The sequence below is a fragment of the Diceros bicornis genome, chromosome 22 (genome assembly GCF_020826845.1).
Source record: "Diceros bicornis minor isolate mBicDic1 chromosome 22, mDicBic1.mat.cur, whole genome shotgun sequence".
Taxonomy (NCBI): Eukaryota; Metazoa; Chordata; class Mammalia; order Perissodactyla; family Rhinocerotidae; genus Diceros; species Diceros bicornis.
This window is the reverse complement of record NC_080761.1, coordinates 59,072,374-59,097,587: the sequence shown is the minus strand read 5'-3', so window position 1 is coordinate 59,097,587 and position 25,214 is coordinate 59,072,374. Positions and strand designations below refer to the sequence as shown.

Genomic DNA, 25,214 nt, shown 5'->3' with positions numbered 1-25,214 from the left:
AGCAAACCAAATATCATATATAAAAATAATAATACACCACAAGAAATTCTGCAATTAATCACATTAACAGAAAATAGGAGGAAAGTCATATGATCATCTCAACAGAAAAAGAAAAAGCATTGATAAAATTCAACATCCACTCCAGATAAAAACTCTTAACAAATCAGGAATAGAAGGGAACTTCCTTAATCTGATAACAGTTATTTATTTAAAACAATAAACAAAATAAAATCCCATTCCCCCCGGAAAAACAAACCTACAGCAAACAATTTACTTAATGGTAAATGCTTTCTCTTTGAGATTGGGAATAAGACTAAAATTCCCACTATCACAAATTAACTATATGCAATTAATAAGCAAAACAAAGTAAGTAAAAGGTATAAGGATTCAAAAGGAAAAAAATCAAATTCACAGACAATATAATTATATATAATGAAAATCCCAAAAGAAGCTATAAATAGTTAGAATTAGTGAGTTTAGCAAAGTTGACAGATAAAAGGTCAAAATAGAAAAATCAATTGCATTTCTATATATCCACAGTAAACATTTTAAAAATGAAATATTTTAAAAGATAACATTTATATCTAAAACCATCAAATACTTGGGAATAAATCTAATGAAATATAAGACCTCTCTAACGAAAATCATAAAATGTTTTTATCACATTTTAAATAGCACCTAAAAAATAATGCACATGTTGTATAGATGTATACTCAGTATTGTATAGATATCAGTTCTTGTCATCATTTTAATGCCAAACCAATCAAAATCCCAACAGTTTTGTTGTTGTTTTTCCTTGTAAAACTGAACCAGTTGATTCTAAGATTTACATAGACAAACAAAAGGTCAAGAAGAACCAAGACATCTGTTAAAGGAAAGACATTCTTGAAGAAGGAGGTACAGGATTTGCTCTACTGGGCATCAAGACTTGTTATAACTCTATAGTGATAAGGACAATTTCTGTGACTCTAGGACAACTCCATATGAAAATAAAAGAAAACCCAACTTCATGCCACACCAAAAATCAATTGCAGATGGTTACCCATCCAATACAAAAGGCAAAACAACAAGGTTTCTAAAATATCTGTAGGACCTTAAGGTAGATAAAAGGTACAGAAAGACTTTCTTTTAAAAAGGAAAAAGATATAAACTAAACAACCTTAGAATTATGAACCTCCCTTATTAAAAGGACTCCATGAAGAGAGTAAAGCAGCACGCTGCTGCGTGGAAGAAGCTGTCTGTAGCACGCACATCTGACGACGGGCTTCCGTCCAGAACACATGCAGAGCTTCAAACCAGTGAGGAAAAGACAACCCTACAAAAACGGGGCAAGAGACTCAAAGAGGTACTTGACAACAAGAAAATACACATGGCCAGTAAACCTAGGAAAAGTGCTCAATCTCATCATCAAAACAAGCCACCACTACACACCTACCAGAATGGCTAAAATTAAAAAGACCCATAACCAAGTGGGAGAGAGAGTGTGGGGCAGTGGGAACTACCCTAGCTTGTTGTAGGGATTGTAAACAGGTAAAACTGTCATGCAGTATCTACTAAAGCTCTATATGCTCATACCTCTGGCCCAGAAATTCCACTCCTAGGAATATATCTAAGAGCAATGTGTGCACATATACACCAAGAGATCTGTATAAGAATGTTTACAGAAGCTTTATTCATAACAGCCAAGAACTGGAGCGGTCTCAATTGTCCGTCAATAGTAGAATGGATAAACTGTAGTATATCCATTCAATGGATCACTATAAAGCAATGAAAATATGGAAATGTATGCAATAACATAAGTGAATCTCATAAATGCTATATAGAGCTAAAAAAAAAAACAGACGAGAGATATATGCATGGTTCCATATGTAAAGTTCAAAAACAGAACAAACAAGGATACAAGTGAATACAATAGTTAACTCTGGGGAGAAAGGAAAGATGAATAACTGGACAGGACAGCAACAGGGATTCTGGCTGGCTGCCAGTGTTCTGTATCCAGACTCAACAGGTAGTTCCACCAGGGTTTGCTCTGTGACAAATCATGGGGCTGTACCTTTCTTCCCATGCACTTTTCTGTATGTGCTATATTTCACAATACAAATGGTTAATGCAACAAAAGCTTAAAAATTAAAATGAAAATTTTAAATACTAGTAATATCTAATGTGTTTGAGGGCATGGGGGAAATACGGCCTTCAATTGTTGCAAGAAGGAACATAAATCAGCAAAATCTTTCTGGGAGGACAATATGACAGAATCTATCAAAAATATAGCAATTTTACTTCTAAGAATCTATCTCACAGATATGCTTATGTGCACAAGGGTTAAAGTACAAAAATGTGAACATCAACATTATTTTTAACAGTAACAAATGAAATATCAAAATAAATGACAATCATATGACCAAACTAAAGAGCACGGCACTTTCAGGAGTATGGAGGACTTCCAAGGGCCCTCCTATAAAACAACTATATCTCTGTTAACGTAACTTTTAACACACTGATCGGCTTACAGAAAGTAAGGGAAATCCCTAACCCAACCCTTCTTCTCACCACTCACCCACAAAAGAGCTGAAACTAGACTGTTGAGCAAGGAGCAAGTGGAAGGCTGAGCTGCTCTGTAGGCAAATGTCGTGTAGGCACTGTTTCTAGAATAAGCCACGGAGTATAGGATCTAAACCTGAGACTTCTACCTTAAGCCAAGGATCCATCTCTTCTCTGGAGGAAAGCATACCCTATTTAGATCCCCAGGATTCACACAGATTAAGATCAAACAAATATGAACTCACAATCATAGATCATTAAAAACCCAGGCAAACAAAGCAGTATGGATGAGTCAGCCAAAATAATGAGATTTTTTACCTCCAAGGTTTTATCTGATACCAGATACAGAATATAAAATAACTATTCATAAATTATTTAAAGAAATAAAAGATGAAATTTAAAAACGGGCAAGCAACAAGGAACTATCAAAAATACCAAGTAGCTGTGAAAATGAACCAAATAGAACTTTGAGAAATTAAAAATATAACTACAGTCATGCATCGCTTAACGATGGAGATTCATTCTGAGAAATGTGTTGTTAGGCTATTTTGTCATTGTGTGATCCCAGAATGTACTTACACAAACCTAGATGGTATAGCCTACTACACACCTAGGCTATTTGGGACCACCATCGTATATGTGCTCTGCCGTTGACTGCACCGTCATTATGCAGCGCACGACTGTACTGAATTGGAAAACTCAAAGGACAAATGAACTAGCATATTAGACACAGGTGAAGAAAGAATCAGTGAACAGGAAGGCAGAACTGAAAAAAATACCTGGAATGTAGTACAAGAGACAAAGAGATGAAAGATATGAAAGAGCAGTTATAACATGTGGAAAATAAAATGAGGTCTGATACATATAATTAGAGCCCCAGAGGAAGAGAATAGGATAATGCAGAAAATACTTGAAGAGAAAATGGCTGAGAATTTTCCAGAATAAAGGACATAAATCCACAAATAGAGAAACCACAACATACACCAAGCAAGGATAAATAAAAAGTACACCACACCTAATCACATTGCATTAAAATTTCAACAAGAGAGAGAAGACCTTAAATGCAGCCATAGAGGAAAAAAATCACCCCCAAGAAAGGACAGACCAACAGAAGCCGTCTCAGTAGCAACATCCACTGTTAGATGATATTGCAAAAATGGTTAAATGCTAGGAGAAAACAATCAACCCCTTCTTTGCACCTAGAAAACATTACCTTTCAAGACTGTGGACAAAATATAAACATACCCAGATTAACAGACACAGAGAGAATTTATCAAAAGACTTTCACTAATGTAACTTCTAAAGGACACACTTCAAGAAGAGAAAACTATAAACAATTGTAGGCCAATAAATTATAGACAACTTACATGAAATGGACAAATTCCTAAAAAGACACACATGACCAAAACTGACTCAAGAAGAAACAGACAATATGATTAGACCTATAACAAGTAAAGAGACTGAATTGGGCATCAAAACACTACTTACAAAGAAAAGCCTAGACTCAGATGGTTTCACTACTAAATTCTATCAAATATTTAAAGAATAATTAACATCAATCCTTCTCAAACCCTTCCAAAAAATAAGAGAGGCTGGAACACTTCCCAACACACTCAACAAGGCCAGTATTACCTGATACCAAAAGCAAAAAAGATATCATAAAAAATGAAAACTACAGACCCAATTTCTTTTATGAATATGGACACAAAAATCCTCAACAAAATAATAGAAGATTGAATGCAAGATGATGTAAGAAGGATCATATGCCATGACCAAGTGGATCCAGGAATACAAGGCTGGTTTTAACGTCCAAAAATAAATTAATGTAATAGACTATATCTATCAAAAAAAAACCTCATGATAATCTCAATTGATGCATAAAAGACGTGACAAAATCCAACATCCTTTCATGATAAAAACACTCAACAAATTAGGAAGAGAAGGGAACTTCTTTCACTTGATAAACGATAGCCACAAAAAGCCACAGCTAACATCATACATAATGATGAAAGACCAAATGCTGTCCCAATAACACCAGGAACAAATCAGGGATGTCTGCTTTTGCCACTTCTGTTCAACGTTGTACTAAAGGTTCTAGCCAGGGCAGGTGTGCAAGAAAAAGACAGAAAAAGCATCCAAATTGGAAAGGAAGAAGTAAAACTATCTCTATTCACAGATGATTTTATATAGAGAGAATCCTAAGGAATCCAATAAAAAACTATTAGAACTAATAAATTCAGCAAGGTTGCAAGCTACAAGATCAATATACAAAAACAAATTGTATTTCTATACACTTGCAATGATCAATCTGAAAATGGAATTATGAAAACAACTCCATTTACAACAGCATCAGAAATAATAAAACATTCAGGAATAAAATTAAAGTACAAAATGTATGCTCTGAAAACTACAAAAGATTGTTGAAAGAAAAACAAAGTTCTAAATAAATAGAAAAGCATCCCATGTTAACAAATCGGAAGACTTACTATTGTAAAGATGGCCCTACTACCCAAAGCAATGTGCAGATTCACCACGATCCATATCACAATCCCAGCTGAGAAACTGGCAAGCTGATTCTAAAATTCACATGAAATTACAAGGGGCTCCAAATAGCCAAAATAATCTTGAAAAAAGAAGAACAAAGCTGGAGAACTTACACTTCCCAATTTCAAAATTTAGCAAAAACCAACGGTAATCAAGACAGGGTGCTGGCATTAAGAACAGACCTAGAGACCAATGGAACACAACTGAGCATCCAGAAATAAGCCCATACATGTATGATCAACTGATTTTCAACAAGGGTACCAAGACCATTCGACAGGGAAAAAATAGTCTCTTCAACAAGTGGTGCTGGGACAGCTGGATATCCACGCAAAGAATGAAGTTGGATCCCTATCTCAAATCATATACAAAAATTAACTCAAAATGGATCAAAGAACTAAATGTAAGAGCTAAAACTATAAAACTCTTAGAAGAAAACCGGGAAAAATATTCATGACCTGGGATTTAGCAATAGATTCTTAGATATGACACTGAAAACATGAACAACAAAAGAAAAAACAAACAAACTGGACCTCATCAAAATTAAAAACATTTTTGCATCAAAGGACATTATGCAAAAAGTGAGGGGGCCGGCTCAGTGGCATAGCGGTTAAGTTTGCACATTCCGCTTCGGCGGCCCAGGGTTCCCAGTTCGCATCCTGGGTACAGACCTACTCACCACTCATCAAGCCATGCTGAGGCAGCGTCCCGTATAGAAGAGCTACAACTCTACAACTACGATACACAACAATGTAGTGGAGCTTTGGAGAGAAAAAAGAGGAAGATTGGCAACAGATGTTAGGGCAGGGCCAATCTTCCTCAAAAAAATAAAATATTTTTTAATTAAAAAAAAAAGTGAAAAGACTACTGACAGAATAGAGGAAAATATATGCAAATCATATATTTGATAAGGACCTACTCTCCACAATATACAGAATTCTTAGAACTTAACAAGACAACATAATTAAAAAGTGGGCAAAGGATCTGAATAGACATTTCTCCAAAGAAGATACACAAATGGGCAACAAGTACATGAAAAAAACCTCTTACTCTTCAGGGAAATGCAAATCAAAACCACAATGAGATACCACTTCACACCCACTGGGATTGCTGAAATCAAAATGATAGACAACAAGTGTTGGTGAGGATGTGGAGAAACTGGAAACCCTCATCCACTGCTGGTGGGAATATAAAATGGTGCAGCCACTATGGAAAACAGTCTAGCAGTTCCTGAAAAAGCTAAGCATAAGTTACCATTTGACCCAGCAATTCCACTCCTAGGTATATACCCAAGAAAAGTAAAAACAAATGTCCATACAAAAATTTGTACACAAATATTTATCGGAGCATTATTCATAAGAGCCAAAAAGCAGACACAACCCAAATGTCCATCAACTGATGAATGGATAAACAAAATGTAGCATATCTATACAATGGCATGTTGTTCAGCCATAAAAAGGAATAAGTACCAATACCTGCTACTATGCAGAGGAACCCTGACAACATTATGCCAAGTGAAAGAAGCCAGTCATAAAGGACGATATATTGAATGATTCCATTTACATGCAATATCTGAAACAGGCAAGTCTAGAGACAGAAAGTGGATTAGTAGTTGCTTAGGGCTTAGGTGTGGGGAGATAAGGGGATGATGGCTAAAGGGTAGCAATTTCTTTTTGAGATGATGAAAATCTTCTAAAATTGACTATGGTGGTGGTTGCACATATCTGTGAATATAGTAAAAACCATTGAATTGTACACTTTAAGCAGGTAAATTGTATGGTATGTGAGTTATATCTCAATAAAGCAGTTACAGAAAAAGAGGAAAGATCTGAGATGCAAGAATATTGGGCAAAGATATGGGTAAACATGTAGGAGATCTAAACATCGTATAAGATAAGACTGTAAACTGTGATTTTCAAAAGGAACACAAAGAGAATACTGACATTAACTGCATGTAAACTGGGAGAGGTAACTGGAATTAACATGTCCGAAGTCCTTATATTGTGTGTTTGTGTGGCGGGGAGGAGAGGTGGGGCTTAAGGTATTTATTGATTGACTTTAGACTTTAAATATGTGTGGTGGAATTGTACAAGTAACCACTAAAATGACAGAATGTGTAACTTCCAAATAAAGAGAGCAAAAAATGGAATATAGAAACTAACAAGCAAAAGTGAACAGAGGTCAGCGAACTACGGTCCAGGGGCCACCTCCAGCCGCCACCTGCCTTGTGAATGACGTCTACTGGAACACAGCGTGCTCGCTGGCGTCTGTCTGTGGCTGCTTCCGAGCTACAATGGCAGAGTCGAGGAGCGCGCAAGAGGCCAGGCCTAGAGAGGCTGAAGCCTTTACTGTCCATCCTCTCACAGCAGGAGTCTGTGGACTCCTGCTACGGAATACCAGACACAGGCAGGACGCAAGAGTCACTCTGCAGTTTCCCGAGCCTGGAAATAAAGATGACATCCCCTCCTCTCTCATTTCATCAGAGGTACAAGGCTCAATTAGATAAACCATATTCGTGAAACAACTTCTAACAGTCTGTGGCCTAGGAATGTTCTCAACTTGCTCCCAGCTTCACAACCACCCTCTTCAGATTCCAACCACCAGAACCCAGCTCCCTAAAGCAAAAAAAGAGGCAGCCCCTAATATTCCAACACAGAGCGACCTCAAGCTTATATTAAATGCAAGCTGCAAACAATGCATATAACCCCCAGATGGCGTGCCGGTGCCTGTGCACGTGTGTGAGGGTCTGAAAAGACACACTGTTAACTGCAGACATCATGGCTTGGGCAGGAATACTGTCACATCCACAGGCAGGTGTCAGAAGTCATGCAGAGATCCTGAGTCCCCTTTACCCAGTCTCCCCCAATGGTGACATCTCGAAAAACTATCGAGTACAACAGCACAGCCAGCACAGCCAAGATAGTGACACGGATACACTCCCTTATCTTATTTCCATCTCCCAAGTTCTACTCCTGTGTGGATGTATGTCATCACACGTGAAGGTGTGCATCCACCACCAGAGTCAAGAGACAGAGCAGTTCCACCACAAGGATCTTTTATAACCACACCCACCCTCCTTCCACCTCCCAACCTACGGCAACCACTCATCTTGGTCATTTCAAGAATGTCATAAAAACAGAGTCATAGTGTGTGGCCTTTTGGGCTTGGCTTCCGTCACTCTGCACAATTCCCTGAAGATTCACCTAGGACGCTGTGTGGACAGAGTCCATTCCTTCCACTGCTCAGCAGAGCCAGTTTGTGAAACCTGCTGCAGGTGCCCGGCTGACAGAGCCTGGGCTGTGTCGTCTCCAGCTATGACAAGTAAGGCGGCTGTGACCACCGCTGCGTGGGGCTGTGGCTGAGCATATACTGTCCCTTCTCTGTGACAAACACCCAGGCGAGCAGGTGCAGGATTGCAGGGGACTTGCCAATTCACTTTTGTAAGAAGCTGCCAAACTGTCTTCCAGAGTGGCTGGTGCCAAGTGATGCGCCTCCAGCACGGAGCAGGGATCCCTTCTCTCCGCGCCCGCATTCAGTGTTGCCCCACTGTACTTCTAGCCATTCTGACAGTTGTGTAATGACTGCCTGAATCTCTCACCACAAGATTATGTTTACATAGGAGGTTAAAAAACTGAAATAAAATTAAAAAGTAATCCATGCTTATTTAGTAGGAATTTTGAAAAACACAGAAATGTATAAAAAAGGAAGTAAAGTCCTGTTTCTTCACTTGAAAAGAGAAGCAATGCTGTTATTTATCCTAAATCAACGTACCCAAGTTGCAGACAACACAGGGCCGATTCTGTCACTTTATCCTGATACAGAGGCTCTGCTTGGCCGAGTGCCTCCACCAACTCCCCCACACCCTTGGCTTCAAGGGGACCTTTGGGAAACCCGACAGCTGCAGAAGAGGGAGCAGCAGCCTCGGCCGGACTCTCCACATCTGGGAACCACACACGTCGTCAGGGCCAGACAGGCGAGCCCAGGAGCTGCCCATGTGCACGCACAGAAGGAGGTCACCTCACTCCCACTAGAACAGGGTTCCTTAACTGTTTTGGCATCTAGCAAAAGCTTTGACAGCCCAGCGAAGCCTACGGATCCCTCTCAGAATAACATTTTTAAATGCAGAAAATAAAAAACAGAGGGTGACCATGTTAAATACTGAAATATTTTTTGAAACACATCTATTAAATAGCACTCATAACAAAACCTCAGTGGGGGCCGGCCCCACGGCCTAGTGGTTACGTTTGGTGCGCTCTACTTCAGCAGCCTGGGTTCAGTTCCCAGGCGCGGACCTACACACTGCTCATCAGCCATGCTGTGGCAGTGACCCACAAGCAAAAGAGAGGAAGACTGGCACAGATGTTAGCTCAGGGCCAATCTTCCTCAGCAAAAAAAATGAAAAAACCGCCACCTCAGGAGGGATGAAGATAAAGACAGCGTGAGGTGTCTGCAGCAACTGCAGGGTGAAAGGGAAAGCTCTGATTTCTCCTAGTGGCAAAGCTGGGAGTCCTGCTGACTCCACGGCGGTCGCTGCCACGTTTGTAATGGAAGGAAACGTGACATGTCAGTTAGAGGTTAGTGAAGATAAACGTAACTTTTTTCCTATCCAAGTTTATGGAGCCTCTGAATTCCCTGATTTCACTGAACCAGAAGGAGCAGGACCAGCCTCTTCCCTAAGAGATGCTCCCAGGCTGCCCCTGGGCCTGCGTTCTGGGGGAAGGAAGCCGCCCCCACACAGCCGCAGGTTAGGGGTCCCAGCCCCCAGCGAGGGCTGCAAGGAGAGGGTGCTTGGCATCAGCCGTTCTAAGGCTGCTGAGGGGGAAGCACAGAGCAGTGGCCCCAGGTCCTGGACCCCAGCAAGGGCGGGGAGGGGGGCTGGGCCTGGGGTGGGCTGGAGCCAACTGAATGAAGGAAAATCCTCCCTAAGAGCTGGGGTAACGTGTCATGACCTGGCCCAGTCCACCTGGGGGAAACTTTAGCCACTTTTTTTTTTTTAATCCCCAATTTTTCTGCTTTAACCGTGAGGAGTAGGTAGTAGGAAACAAGATTTCTTGAGAAAACCCCAAGTTAGTGTTAAGAACCTAAGGAGCACGCAGTGTGTTTCCAGAAGAGTCTGCTCACCTTCGTCAGTGCGAAGGCCACTGTCCCGTCGTCCTCAGTGGAAAGATCAAGCAGCTTCTGGTAAAACGCTTCATCATAAGGCCCATCTATTTGCAACGTTTTTCTGAAGGAGAAAGAACAAAAAAACAGGATGACAAAACTGCCTGGAGATTATTTCTTAAACTGCAAACAATTGAACAGTCACACACCTGGTTTTAAAGAACACCTAATGGATCCTCCTCTTGCTAACACTAAACTTGGTTCTGAAACATCACAGTGTTAAATAGGGCTGCACCAGCACCCAGGGAGCCAAGGCTGAATGTCCCATGTTTGTGACAAACGGCGCCTGGGTTGGAGACCCTAATGAAGGGGCAGTGGGAAGGAAGAGAGTCCAGGCTAGGGGAAAGGCCCTGGCCCCACCACATGCCACAGATGTGGACCCATCAAGTCGCCCTGGGGACAGACAAGGCAGTGCACGAAGGCCAGCCGATACGGAGCCCGGGGCTGAGCCGGCGACTCGCCGGCTGTGGAGCAGCACTGCCCCCTGCAGGCTCGGCCCTGACTCAGGACACAGAACTGCCCAGTGCAGGACTGTCAGGTTCACATTCTAGAAATGGGCAATTGACCACTGATCCAACAGGACCCTGGTCCTCCTTCATATGGTACTGAATCCTCGGGCCAGGCCTGGCACCTGAGGGCAGGAAGGGAGGTGGCCAGGGTGGGTCATCCTCCTGGGAGGCCTGTACCCTCCTCCTGTCGGGCACTCCCTCCCCACATTCCTGTCTTGCACTGAGGACTGCTCGGGGCCCCACCAGCAGGCCCAGAGGGGCAGGGGCACCACAGGCCCGGGCCTCACCTCTCCTCAGGAAACTCCTCCAGGTACCTCTCAACCCGCCGGTACAGTGGGTAGAGGCCTTCAATGTCCAGCAGGTCCAACATCTGCACCTGGAGGGTTTTGTACAGAAGACAGCCCTTCGGTAACCCTGAGCGCTCCGGGGTGTTTTTTCCTACCAAGAACATCAGGGGAAAACGAGAGGTTTACTGTCGAGGACTGAAGAAGGCGGTGGGCACAGGCCGCACCCTGCCTCACGGAGCTGCTGGGGCTGGGCGCGTGGGCACACGGGGCAGGCACAGAAGAAAGAACAGGCAGCCCACATCTCGCTCTCGCCTCTCCTCCAGCATCCTTTACCTCCCATCACACCAGCCCACATCTCAGTTTAGAGACACGCCCTTCACTCCACATGAGACAAGGCACAAAATGACCCCAACACCTCAAATATGCAAGACGGCATCCGCAGAGCCCAAAGCCATAGCCCATGCTGACAGGTGGTGGCTGCACCGAGGACGGTGGTCAAAGCTGCTGCTGACAAACCAACAGCGAGGAGCCGTCACCGCAGGGATGCTGGGGGGACAAAGTCCACTCCACCCTCGAGCGTGCTTGGGTCCCTGCCGTGCACCAGGCGCCACAAGGGCTGGGGGGACGGCCCCGCCCATCTCCCCCATCAAGGGAACCACCACGTCTCGCAAACAAAAAATGACGATGCGGCGGACGCCCACGTCCCAGCAGGAGAGGCTGTGGCCGTATGCAGTCCTGACACTCTGGTCACCAAAGGACACACCTGCCACGCGAGACAGACCCAGCCGGAAGGATCTGTCAAAGCTACAGGCCGGCCGTGCAGCGGCGCACCGCCCTGGGGGTCAGTGCAAGCACCAGACGACACTTGCTGATACACAGACAGGCTTCTGCTAATCAGGCAAAAATGTTGGGTACAAAGCAGCACGTGGAGCAGGGCGCACACCCCACAGGTCACACTTGTGTCCACACACGCGTCCAGGAAGGTCGAGAAGGGAAGTCCTCAGCTGTCAACGGTGCCTCAGCAAACAGCACCCACTGTGTGTCCTTCCAGACATGTTCTGTCTACTGAACACCAGTTGTGTGTCCAAACATGAGCATAATTTTACCAGAATTTTCATCACTTTTTCAACAAGACAAAAACCGACAAAATTCATTTATGCTGAGAAAAATTCGGTGTGTGGGACAGACAAAGGTGTTTTGTTGTGCCTGGGTGGCCGCGAGGCAAAAACCACAGCACCGGAAAGCCACGCAGGAGCAGGGCTGCCGTCCTCCCACGCCACACCCCACGGCGTCCTCAGGGCTCTGAGAGAGCACATGGGTCTTGAGCACCACCAACAAATAATCTGAGTCCCAAGATATGTTCCTGGCTACAGCTCCGCATACCACAGACCTGAGTCTGTTGAGGAGCCGCCAGCAGACTACCAAAGGGCAAACAAGGAGCCCATGAACGTTCACAGCAAAAACTCAAACCAGCCACCAGGCTGCCTCGAAGCCCGGGCGCCATTGAGTCAGAGCCGCCCGGTGGTGAGTCTGTGAGAAACCGGGCTTTAAGGAGGAGGCGCCTGGAGCCACAGGCCCCACATGCCTACGTTCACACATGTCTGCAAACCACTGCCCACTGGGGCCACCCCTGCCCTAAAGGGCCTTGCTCTGTGGGACTCTGACCTCTGTGCCTCAATCTTCCAAGTCTAAGAAACAGGCCAAGGAAAACCCACCCGAGGGCCGCAGTGAGGATGGACGGGACAAGGCAGAGAAAGCGCTCAGCACCTCACAGAGGACGCAGACACGTGAGACAGTATTTCAGGGAGAGCCCTACAGCCCACACGTGTGCTGCGATCTACAGGCCCACACAGAAGATGAGAAAGGGAGGCTCCCCGCCCCAGGGCTGAGAGGCGAGAGAGAAGCCCAGCCCTGGGGAGCCCTGACGGGGCCCAGGCTGCTCCTACAGAAGCTCCGTGAGGCCAGGCAAGACCCACGCAGGCTGCACCCTCACCCGCCCGCCCGGGCCTACCTTGGCGGCGCAGAGTCCTGCAGAAAGGGCTGGCTTCACAGACACGTGGGCCCCGTGGCCCGGGCCCCGGCCTCAGGGCACCCGCCCGGCCCTTGTCTGAGCCGCTCAGGAGCACCCGCGTGATGACGCGCACCAGCTCCCGGATCACAGCCCTTGTGCAGTGCGGCCCACCAGCCAGGCCGTTGGACGGGAAGAAGAACGGCTTCAGGTGGTGCGCGAGCTCACTCCAGTCAGCCACGGGGCTGCGGGCATCTTTGCAGCCGTAAATCAGCTCACCATTCTTCCGGCAGGGAAGGAGATAGGGAATCGTCAGCTTCAACAGCCCGTTAGGAAAACACCTCCATCCCTGCCCACTGTCAGGCAAAAGGACGTGACATTTCACGTGTGCCCCATCTGAGGTCCCTGCACACTGCAGCCTCCGGGGAAACCCACCCTCACACACCACATCAGTGACCAAGAAGCAAATCCCACTGGAACGAGAAAAAGAAAAGTTCTCAAAAACTGGAGACCGGAGTCTTGGCCTGAAATACCAACCCTTAGACCAGAATAGGCAGCACACCAGCAGCCTCAAGCAAACTCGGCCCAAAGCTCAAACTCCCAAAGACCCCAGCCCATTACTCGAGAGGCTGCATGACACCACTGCTACTGACGGACGCACGGCGTCAGTCTGACCCTGAGCGGGCAAACTTCTGGGCCGAGGTGGACGTCTGTTGGCCACCAGCATCCCAGAGGGCTCTGTCCTCTGTGACAGGCTGGGCCAGGCTCCCAAAAGAATGGGTAAAGCCACCAGCATCACTAGTGTGGAAATCTTCATCTTCGAGGCCATCCTGCCTTCTAAAACCAAGTCCAGCAAAGAAACTCCCTACGGCACTGACATTCTTAGGGCTGCAGGCAGGAACGCCAGTGGGCCTGACCTCAAGACTTTCATGGGGGCCTGTGGTATTTGGGGATGAAGTCCCTAAGAGAACCCTGGTCCTCACAGCTCTGAGCAGCAGCCACCCCTGGCGAGTGACAAACAACTTGCTCCTAGTTTCCTCGTTGGTGAGACAGTATAGTCAGCAGCCTCTGGAACGGTCCCCAATGGCCCCCTCCCTTTATACTCACATCCCCATAGTCCTCTCCTGGAGGTTTGGTCTGTGTGACCAACAGAATACGGGCAGAGCAACAGACCATCCCTGGCAAGATTAAGTTATAAAAGATGCTGTGGCTTCCATCTTGGTGGCTCTCTTCTCAGATCACAGTGGCCACATTGACCAGCCCCGTGGAGCCCCATGTGGCCAGGAACTAAGGCCTCCTGCCTACAGCTGCAGGGGGCCATCCTGGAAGCAGAGACTCTGGCCCCAGCCAAGCCTTCACATGAGATGCAGCCTCAAGAGCAACCCTGAGCCAGAACCAGCCACACTGCTCCTCACTTCTTGGCCACAGAAACCGTGAGATGACAGGTGGCTGGTATACAGCAGGGATGAGACAGATGAGGACGATCCCTGCCATGCCCCCAGCTGGTGGAGGGGGTCAGTTCAACCTAACAAAAGGTGTGGACAGGGCATTCCTCCGCCAGCGAGGTCCTGGGATTCAGCAGCGTGGTACCTCCCCTGAGAGGGCCCTGTTGGCACTGTCAGAGCTCACACAGGTGAGTGTCCAGGACAATGGGGACACAACTGAGGCTACTGCTGGCCACGGGACCAGGGAAACCATCAAGAGACACTGACGCTTGAGACCAGCCTTACAGCGGGAGGAGGAGGTGTGCCAGGCAAAGGGAAAGCAGGCCAAGACAAAGCACTGAGCCAAAATCAGGCGCCATGGGCTGGGGCAGCCTCAGCCCCTCGGGAAGGTCCCTCCTCCAGGCCCGTGAGAGGTCAAGGAATCAACATCCCACACCCCAGGAGTCTCAGGATCCCTTGCCTGTGGAACCAAAGGACCGTCTCTCTCAGGAACCAATGGACCCAGACGCCCTCGTCTGTAAGGTCACAGAGCCCATCAGGGACCAGAGTGCCATGAGCCTACCTGGCTCAGTTCACACAGCCACTGGCCCTACCCCCAAAATGCCATGAAACAGAACTCTTACCTTAAATATCTTTAAGTTGTTCTGTGCCTCCTGTAACAAGCTTTTCAAGGCAAAGTGCATTCTCTGTTTATTTCTAAAAGGGAGAAGTTTGATAGAATTACAAGCAGTCTTTGCATTCACCTCAGGGGATGTGCCGGGGAGCAGTCGCTCAAGGTCTCCAGGCTTTGTGGGTTAAGGAGCCGCATGCTCTCCAGCGGTCCTCACAGAGGCACCCACATCACCGCCCCTAATCCTCAACCTGCTCTCTGCCCCTTCCTCGTGGCAACATCTCCCCAGCCACTAGATCCCACAGGTGACCTGCGAGAATATGTGGAGGCAGCAACCCTGACCCCAGGCAGAACCCTGAGCATCCACAGGTGAGTACCCCCCACCTCACAGAATATCCCCCACGGCCCCCACCTCACAGAATGTCCCCACCTCACAGAATGTTCCCCTACTTCCGCCTCCACCTCACAGAACACCCCCTCACTGCACAGAATATCCCCACCCCAATGTCCCCATCTCACAGACTGCCCCCCTATAGTCCCCACCTCCAGGGAAGGTGGCACAAAGGACAAAGGAGAAGTGTTTTCTTACCCAGAATAGAGATCGAGGGGACAGTATTTACTTATCTGCTTCCACTTCCCAGTTGCTACCTGTTAAGAAACCACCACATGGTGTCAATGGCTGCATTGGGGGCAGCACTGGGCTCAATCTAACACACAGAACAAAGTGACTGTGAGATGACAAAGGCGGCTGAAGGTCCCAGCAGATGCCACCACCTCTGGGTGCACATCACTAGCTGGGGCAGGGCTTGACTCCAGCCCCAGGAAACTTTGGCCCTCCTCTGAGAGCCTCACATAGCTGCCAGCCCAGCCCTCCACAGTGACATGGCTAAATTTTGGTAATCAAATGAACGAATCTTTAAAATTATAATATCCAGCAAAGGGAGGGTGTGGCTAACAAGTAACTTCATGTTGTCAGCAAGAAGATAAATTGGCACAATCTTTTGAAAGGCAACTTGCTGGTTTCCATCTACATTTTAAATGTGGGTGTCCCCTGATTTGGCCAATGTATGAGGAATCACTGGGTCAAGGATATTCAAGGAGAAACCATATGTTAAACCACAAAACAAGTCTCAATAAATTTAAAAGACATGAAATCATCCAAATGTTCTCCAAACTCAGTGGAATGAAATTAATCAACAACAAAAGGAAATTTGAGAAACACACACATATGTGAAAACTGAACACATTCCTAATCATCAATGAGTCAAAGAAGAAATCCAAAGGGAAATCAGAAAATAAGACAGACAAAAATGAAAACACAACATACCAAAATTTATGGTAGGCAGAGAAAAAGCAGTACTTCAAGGGAAATTTATACTTGTAAACACCTATATTAAAAAGAAGAAAGATCTCTCCTCAAAGAATTAAAAATAGAAATACCCTATGATCCAGCTATCCCACTACTGGGAATCTATCCAACGAACCTGAAATCAACAATCCAAAGAGGCTTATGCACCCCTATGTTCATTGCAGCATTATTCACTATAGCCAAGAAGTGGAAGCAACCTAAACGTCCCTCGACTGATGACTGGATCAAGAAGATGTGGTGTATATATACAATGGAATACTACTCAGCCATAAAAAAAGACAAAATCGTCCCATTTGCAACAACATGGATGGGCCTGGAGGGTATTATGTTAAGCGAAATAAGCCAGAACGAGAAAGACAAACACCGTATGATCTCACTCATATGTGGAATATAAACCAACACACGGACAGAGAAAACTATACTGTGGTTACCAAGAGCAATGGGGGTAGAGGGAGACATATATATGGCAATGGACAAACAAAAATGTACAACCCAAAATCTCACAATGTTATAAACTATTAAAACATCAATTAAAAAAAAAAGGCAGAAAGATCTCAAATCAATAACCTAATTTTCTGCCCTAACAAACTAGAAAAATAAGACCAAACTAAATCCAACGTAAGCAGAGGGCAGGAAATAGGAAACATTAGAGCAGAGATAGATGAAATAGAGAATTATAGGAAAAAATGGAGAAAGTGAACAAAACCAAAAGTTGTTTCTTTGAAAAATCAACATATATCATAATCCTTTGGCCAGATCAAGAAAAAAAAGACAGGTCTCAAATGACTAAAATCAGGAATGAAAGAATGGACATAACTAGCAACCTTGCAGAAATAAAAAGAATTTTAGAGGAATACTATGAACAACCATAAGTCGACAAATTCTTAGAAACACACAACTACCAAAACCGACTCAAGAAGAAATAGAGAATCTGAACAGACCAATAACAAAAGACTAAATCAGTAATCAAAAATCTTCCAACATAGAAAACCTCAGGATCAGATGGCCTCACTAGTGAATTCTACCAGATGTTTAAAGAAGAATCAACACCAATACTCAAATTCTTCTAAAAAATTGAAGAGTGGAGAGAAGGAAACACTTACTAATTCATTCTATAAAGACAGTCATTACCCTGGTACCAAAACCAGACAAAAACATCACTAGAAAAGATAACTACAGACCAAGATCCCTTAAGAAAAAATCCTCAACAAAAACTAACAAACCAAATTCAGCAGCACATTAAAGGGATTATCCATGTATAATCAAGTGGGATTTATCCTAGAAATACAAGGGTGGTTCAACATATGAAAATCAATCAACATACTACACCAGATTAATAGAAAGAGGAGATCACCTCCTGATCATCTCAATCCATGCAGGACAAGCATTTGACAAAATCCAACATTCTTTTATGAGTTAAAAAAAAAAAAAACAACACTCAAAAAGAACATCTATGACACACTCACAGTGAATAATTACACTCAATGGTGAAAAACTGAAAATGGTGAAAATCAGAAACAAGATAAGGATGTCCACTCTTGCTACTTCTATACAATATTGTACTGCAAATTCTAACCAGAGCAATTAGGGGAGAAAAACAAATAATGGGCATCCAGATTGGAAGGAAGAAGTGAAACTATCTCTAACTATCTCTATTTACAAGTGATCTGATCATGTGTACAGAAAATCCTAAGAAACCATCAAAAGAAAAAAAAATTAGAGCAAATAAACAAGTTCATCAAGGATGACATGATAAAAGATCAATCAATATACAAAAATCAATTGCATTTCTCACCTCACACCCATTAGGATGGCTACTATCAAAAAACAGAAAATAACAAGTGTTGCTGAGGATGTGAGGAAATCAGAACTCTTATGTACTGTGGTGGGAATGTAAAATGGTGCAGCCGCTATGGAAAACAGTCTGGTGGTTCTCATAATTAAAAACAGAATTACCATATGATCCAGCAATTCTACTTCTGGGTATATACCCAAAAGAATTGAAAGCAGAGTCTCAAAGACATATTTGTACATCCATGTTCATAGCAGCATTATTTACAGTAGCCAAAAGGTAAAAAGCAACCCAAGTGTCCATCAACGGATGAATGGGTAAACAAAATGTGGTATATACATTCAGTGGAATATTATTCAGCCCTAAAAAAGGAAGGAAATTCTGACACATCCTACAGCATGGTTGAACCTTGAAAACATTATGCTAAGTGAAATAAGCCAGTTACAAAAGGTGAGATACTGTATGATTCCAATTATATGAAGTCCCTACAGTAGTCAGATTCATAGAGATAGAAAATAGAATGGTGGTTGCCAGGGGCTGGGGAAAGAAAGAAATGTAGAGTTGTTTAATGTATAGAGTTTCAGGTTTGCAAGATGAAAAAAGTTCTGGAGGTGGATGCTGGTGATGGCTACACAATAGTGTGAATGTACTTAATGCCACTTAACTGTACACTTAATGGTTAAGATGGCAAATTTTATGTTATATGTATTTCACCACAATTAAAGATATATATATTATAAAGTCAATTGTATGTCGAAGCAATAAATAACCTAAAAATGAAATAAAAGAAAATTCCATTTACAGTAGCATCCAAAAAAATAAAATACTTAAGAATAAATTTAACAAAGGAAGTATAAGATTTATACACTGAACACTATAAAACACCGCTAAAAGAAATTAAAGACCTAAATAAATGGAAAAACATCCTGTATTCACAGATTATTAATACTGTTAAGGTGGCAATACCTCCAAATTAATCTGCAATTCAATAGGATCCCTATCAACATCCCAGCTGAGGAAACTGAGAAGCTAAAGGCATTGAAATTGGAAAGAAAGAAGTAAAACTCTCAATTCACAGATGACATGATCCTATACACAGAAAATTCCAAATAACCTACAAGAAAGCTCCTAGAGCTAATAAACCAATTCAGCAAAGTTGCAGGGTACAAGATCAATGCACAAAACTCAGTTGTGTTTCTATACACCAACAATGAATAATCCAAAAAGGAAATTAAGAAAGCAATTACATTTACAATATTCCAAAAGAATCAGATACCCAGAAATAAATTTAACCCAAGTAGTGAAAGACTTGTACACTGAAAACTATGAAACGTCACTTAAAGAAATTAAAGAAGATCTAAATAAATGGAAGGAGAGCCTGTGTTCATGGATTATAAGACTTAATATTGTTAAGATGGCAATACTACCCAAAGTGATCTACGGATTCTTGCAATTTCTGTCAAAATTCCAACAGTTTTTTTTGAAGAAATGAAAAATCCAAATTCATATGTAATTATAAGGGTCCCCAATGGCCAAAACAATCTTGAAAAAGAACAAAGCTGGAGGACTCACATTTCCTGATTTCAAAACTTACTACAAAGCTATAGTAATCAAAACAGTGTGATCTGGCATAAAGACAGATATATACACCAATGGAATAGAACAGAAAATCCAGAAAAACACCTTTACATATGTGGTCGAATGATATTCAACAAGCGTGCCAAGACCATTCAATGGAAAAAGGACAGTCTTTTCAACAAATGGTGCTGGGAAAACTGGATATCCAAAGGCAAAAAATGAAGTCGGACCCCTTCCTCACACCATATACAAAAATTACCTCAAAATAGATTAAGGACCTAGAAGCTAAAACTATAAAACTCTTAGAAGATATCATAGGGGAAAAGCTTCATGACATTGGATTAGGCAAAGATTTCTTAGATATGACACCAAAAGCAGAGACAACAAAAGAAAAAGTAGATAAATTGAAGTTTATCAAAATTAAAAACTTTTATGCATAAAAAGACATTATCAACAGAGTAAAAAGGCAACCAACAGAATGGGACAAAATATTTGCAAATCACATATCTGATGAGATCAATATACAGCATATATAGAGAACCCCTAAAACTCAACAAGAAAAAAACAACCCAATTCAAAAATGGGCAAAGGACTTAAATAGACATTTCTCCAAAGACGATAAACATGTGGCTGATGAGCACATGAAAAGATGCTCAACATCACTAACCATCAGGGAAATGCAAATCAAAACCACAATGAGACACCCCCTCACACCCATTAGGATGACTATAATCACAAACAGGGACAAGAACAAGGGCTGGCAAGGATGTGGCTAAATTAGAGCCCGCATACATTGCTGGTAGGAACACAAAATAGTGCAACAGCTGTGGAAAACAATCTGTGTTTCCTCAAAAAGGTAAACATAGAATTTCCCTAAGACCTAGCAATTCCACTCCTAGGAATCTACCTAAGAGAACTGAAAACAGGGACTCAAACAAGTACATGTACACACATGTTCACAACAGCCAAAAGGTGGCAACAGCCCACAAGTCCATCCATAGATAAACAGATGACAAATATCCCCGTACAATGGAATATTAATCAGCCATGAAAGGAATGAAGTGCTGACATGCTACCACATGGATGAACATCAAAAACATTATGCCAAGTGAAAGAAGCCAGTCACAAATGGCCAGATATTTTGTGATTCCATTGACATGAGATGTCCAGAACAGGCAAATCCACACAGACAGGTGGTTGCCAGGGGTTGGCAGGATGGGAGATTGGAGAATGACTGCTAATGGGGATAGGATTTCTTTTTGAGGTGATGAAAATGTTCTGGAATTAGATAGTGGTGATAGTTGCACGACCTTGTGAATATACTAAAATCCACTGAATTATACTCCTTATAAAGGGTGAATCTTAAGGTATGTGAATTATACCTCAACTTAAAAAAAAGAAGGTGAATAGGAATTACTTGTGAAAAAGAATTAATAAATATCTATTTTCTTTATTCTTCTGAAAACTCTAGGTGGTCACACCTCGGTCCAACCACCTCGGCCCAACCCATGCACGGCTCTGTGCATGACAGAACCTGGGCTGGCCGCTTTTCTCACCTTGAGGTGCTGGTGCATGCAGTAACGACACACCTTATGCTTCATCTCATGTGTAACATCACTGGAGAAAGGAATAAACCCACATTTTGGCTGCAAAACAAACAAGGAAGGAAGAAAAAAATGCTTAAGGAGAAATCACATACCTTTAAGTAGACACATAATTAGTCATGCACCGCATAAGGACGTTTCAGTCAACTACGGACCACGTATATTACGGTGGTCCCATAAGATTAGTACCACACAGCCTCGGTGTGCAGGAGGCTATACCATCTAAGGTTGTGTAAGTATACTCTGTGATGTTCACACAACCACAAAACCGCCTGACGCATTTCTCAGAACATAGCCCATCGTTAAGTGACGTGATGGTACAAGATAATGAAGTACAACGCCCAGGAGATTCGGGAAGTGTCAGATATAAACATTCCCAAAAGCTGCTTTTATCTTCAGGCCCTAGTGGGGCCTGATGCTTCCCTCATCACATCATATAAATATCTCTTTGCCACTAGAGAATCCAAGGCCACATTCTCATTGGGGAAAAAAGTGGTGCCTCAATCGCTGGCTTGACAAAGTACAACACAGAGTAGCTTTGTGTTGTCACTACAGCACGCGACTGGAAAGATTCTAGGAGTGTGGATCAGCCCCGAGCTCCCAGCTCCAAGAAGCAGAACCCCGTTCCCTCTGACAAGAATGCGTGAATAGGGAGGTGCCCACTTGATGGTTGCTGGGCCCGCAGAACATCTGGAACTCTGGCTGCCTTTCAAAAGCCACAGTTTCTGGACATGTACAATATGCAGGACTCATGCTTAGCGTCAGGGCACTAAAGACCGTGCTGCCCGTCGTTTGTGACGCCCGGGACACTCACTCTCAGGTTGGGGAAGCAGAACATCAGTCCACACTGAGCGCCTAGGGTGTGAGTGCTCAGGGCCAAGGGCGTGACCCAGAAATCACCGCCACAGAGGTTTAGAGGAAGGAGACAAACAATGGCCTGGACGTCTGGGGCTTCCTGAGGGAGACTCGGGCAGCCACCGTGGACGCTGGGCAGCAGAGCTGAAGCCAGGGGCCTGGCCCTTATCTAGCAATCTCTGCCCTCCACTAGATAAGCGATGCCCTTTGTTGCCCCCACCTCAGGATTCCTGGCGATGATAAACCAGGGCCTTGAGAGTCACAGGGGCTTCTGTCCCTCTAGGGAGGTCTCTCCTGAGCAGGACAGAAGCAAAGGAACAGAGTGCCACCCACTCTAACAGGTGACCCTTGAAGTGAGCTCCTGGGACCTGGTGTGCAGTGTCACCAAGCAGCCAAGGGGCCACAGCTGGGAAGGAACTCAGGGGGGATCTGGTGAGCTATACCCTCCAAGGAAAACAGGGGGGCAGAACCCTACATATTTCCTTCCGGTGGCCATCGGCCTGGGTCTGTCCCTGGCTGACTCCCTGTCATGGGCCTACACCTGGGGGTCTGGGAAGCCATGCCCCTTGGGTCTGGCCAGTGGGACAAGCCAGAGCAGCAAGGTGATGGTGGCACACAGGGAAGGAGCAGGAGGCTGAGTCTCTGGCAGCTGGGGGGCTACCTGGGCCCAAGAAGGGGACAGGCGGCCCAGCATGGGGAACACCAGGAGCTTCTGTGGGAAAGTGCTCTCCAGGCAGCTGACTTACGGATTCCCTTCTCCCCACACCTTTTCTCCCTTAACAGAAGTTCACCTTGATTTCTACACACAGAATGGGCCGGTGCTCTGCAAAATGGTAGGTCTGAAGTCTGGCTAAATTGGGAAGGCACAGAGCATAACCACTGAGAGTGTCCAGGTCCTTGTCACAGCGAGATTCTGGAAAAGAGAGCAAGGAAAACACCTGAGGATCAATGTGAGAGTAGGTGACCCCGTGGCAATGTGGCAGACTCCTGTGGGGGAGGAGTCACCCTTGACCAAGAGAGGGCTAGCCTTGGCCTCTGGCTCCTGAGAGGTCGCTTCTAAGCCTGGGGACGTCCTGCCTGGGGACTGTCCGAGTTTGCGTGGAGACTGTGAGTCACACAGTCTTGATGGTAGGGGTTTGGGCCCTGCAGTATCAGCTCGACTTCTGTAGAGGCTGGAGGTTGAGGGCCACCCCAATGGCGGTCAGTGTGTCTACATGCCCAAGCCCCAACAAAAACCCAGACACCAAGGCTTGGGGAGCCTCCCTGGTTGGCGTTCCTGTGTGTGTGTGGTCACACATCATTGCTGGGAGAAGTAAGCTCTATCCGCATGACTCCAGGGAGAGAGGACACCTGTAAGCTCATGCCGGGCCTCTCCCAGACCCGCCCTAGCACCTCTAACCTCAGCTGGTTTTAGTCGTGTCCCTTAGCTGTGATAAGCCATAACCATAAGGATAACAGTGAGTTCTGTGGGTCCTTCTAGCAAATCATCAGACCTGATGTTGGTTTTGGGGAACCCAAAAGTGCAACTGTCAGCAGAAGTGAGGGTGGTCTCAGAGACCGTCCCCCAATTCTGCGACTCCCTTAATAGACGCGCTCAGAGAGGAAGGAGGAGCAGCCTCTACCTTCCTCACAAAGCTAGTTCCTTCAGAAAACTCAAACACCGCTATTCTCTCAGCACTGACTGCCAGAAGCCGCAGTGTGGACAGTCACATAAGTCGTGGCCCTCCAGGCCCCAGGGGAAGCTGGCTTTCCTTTCACCTAATGAGGCTGATAACAAGTCATTATCACAATGGGGGACAGTTATTACTATCAAGTAGCATAAATTTATATGCTAAATATAAGATAAAATGATGACGGTAAGGGGCACTGGCAGCTGGATGGCAGACTCCAGAGCAAGCCTCAGTCTGTCTGCCTCTAGGTGAAGAAAAATCCCAGACACAGTCCCAGCTGGGAACCTGGCTGCGGCCTCCCTCCCCCTCATTGGCCCTTTCCACACATGGAGCCCTGCCCTCACTGCTCCCCAAACCGGAGGCTCCAGGGCACAGTGTCCTGCTTGCTTTAACTTTCCTCATCAAACAAGGAAGGATTTTTATATTGGCAACCGTACACCCCGAGTGCCTGATATGTGTTAAGAGGACGCAATTCCATCAACTATATACACTTTATGTCTTTGTCTTTGACTGTAAAAGGAATGGCTTTGACCTGGTTGCTGTCATTACCAAATGAGCAAATGCAATTAAGGTACATGAGGTGATGGAGAAAGAAGTAAGTAGGCGATGGCAGAGAAGGTTGGAAGCTACGTGAGGTGATGGGGTGGAGGTATGTGAGGCGATGGAGGAAGGGTAGTGAGGCAATGGGGGGAGGTACGTGAGGCCATGGGGGAAGGGTACTGAGGCGATGGGGGAAGGGTACGTGAGGCCATGGGGGAGGAGGTACGTCAGGTGATGCGGGGGGAGGTACATGAGCCGATGGGGGAAGGGTACGTGAGGTGATGGGTGGGAGGTAGAGAGGCGATGGGCGGGAGTGTATGTGAGGCGATGGTGGGGGAGGGTACTGAGGCGATAGGAGGAGGTACATGAGGCAATGGGGGGGAGGTACATGAGGCGATGGGGGAAGGGTACGTGAGGCGATGGGGGGGAGGTACGTGAGGTGATGGGGGGAGGTACGTGAGGCGATGGGGGAAGGGTACGTGAGGTGATGGCGGGGGAGGGTTCTGAGACGATGGGGGCGAAGTACCTGAGGCAATGGGGGAAGGGTACATGAGGTGATGGGGCGGGGAGGTAGGAGAGGCGATGGGCGGGAGTGTATGTGAGGTGATGGTGGGGGAGGGTACTGAGGCGATGGGAGAAGGGTACTGAGGCAATGGGGGAGGGTACGTGAGGCGATGGCAGGGGAGGGTACTGAGACGATGGGGG

General features: G+C 45.1%; 1 protein-coding gene across 3 annotated transcripts in view; it reads right to left on the bottom strand.

The window, feature by feature from the left end:
• The window catches only part of IPPK (inositol-pentakisphosphate 2-kinase), a 48,320-nt gene that overhangs the window by 7,475 nt on the left and 15,631 nt on the right, over nucleotides 1-25,214 (bottom strand). For all 3 annotated transcript variants that reach the window (XM_058566109.1, XM_058566110.1, XM_058566111.1), the window contains 7 exons: nucleotides 23,091-23,212; nucleotides 21,397-21,486; nucleotides 15,691-15,749; nucleotides 15,115-15,187; nucleotides 13,050-13,329; nucleotides 11,039-11,189; nucleotides 10,204-10,306 (listed from right to left, as the gene is read on the bottom strand). In XM_058566109.1, coding sequence (XP_058422092.1) covers nucleotides 10,204-10,306; nucleotides 11,039-11,189; nucleotides 13,050-13,329; nucleotides 15,115-15,187; nucleotides 15,691-15,749; nucleotides 21,397-21,486; nucleotides 23,091-23,212 — 878 coding nt within the window. The remainder of the gene's footprint in view (nucleotides 1-10,203; nucleotides 10,307-11,038; nucleotides 11,190-13,049; nucleotides 13,330-15,114; nucleotides 15,188-15,690; nucleotides 15,750-21,396; nucleotides 21,487-23,090; nucleotides 23,213-25,214) is intronic.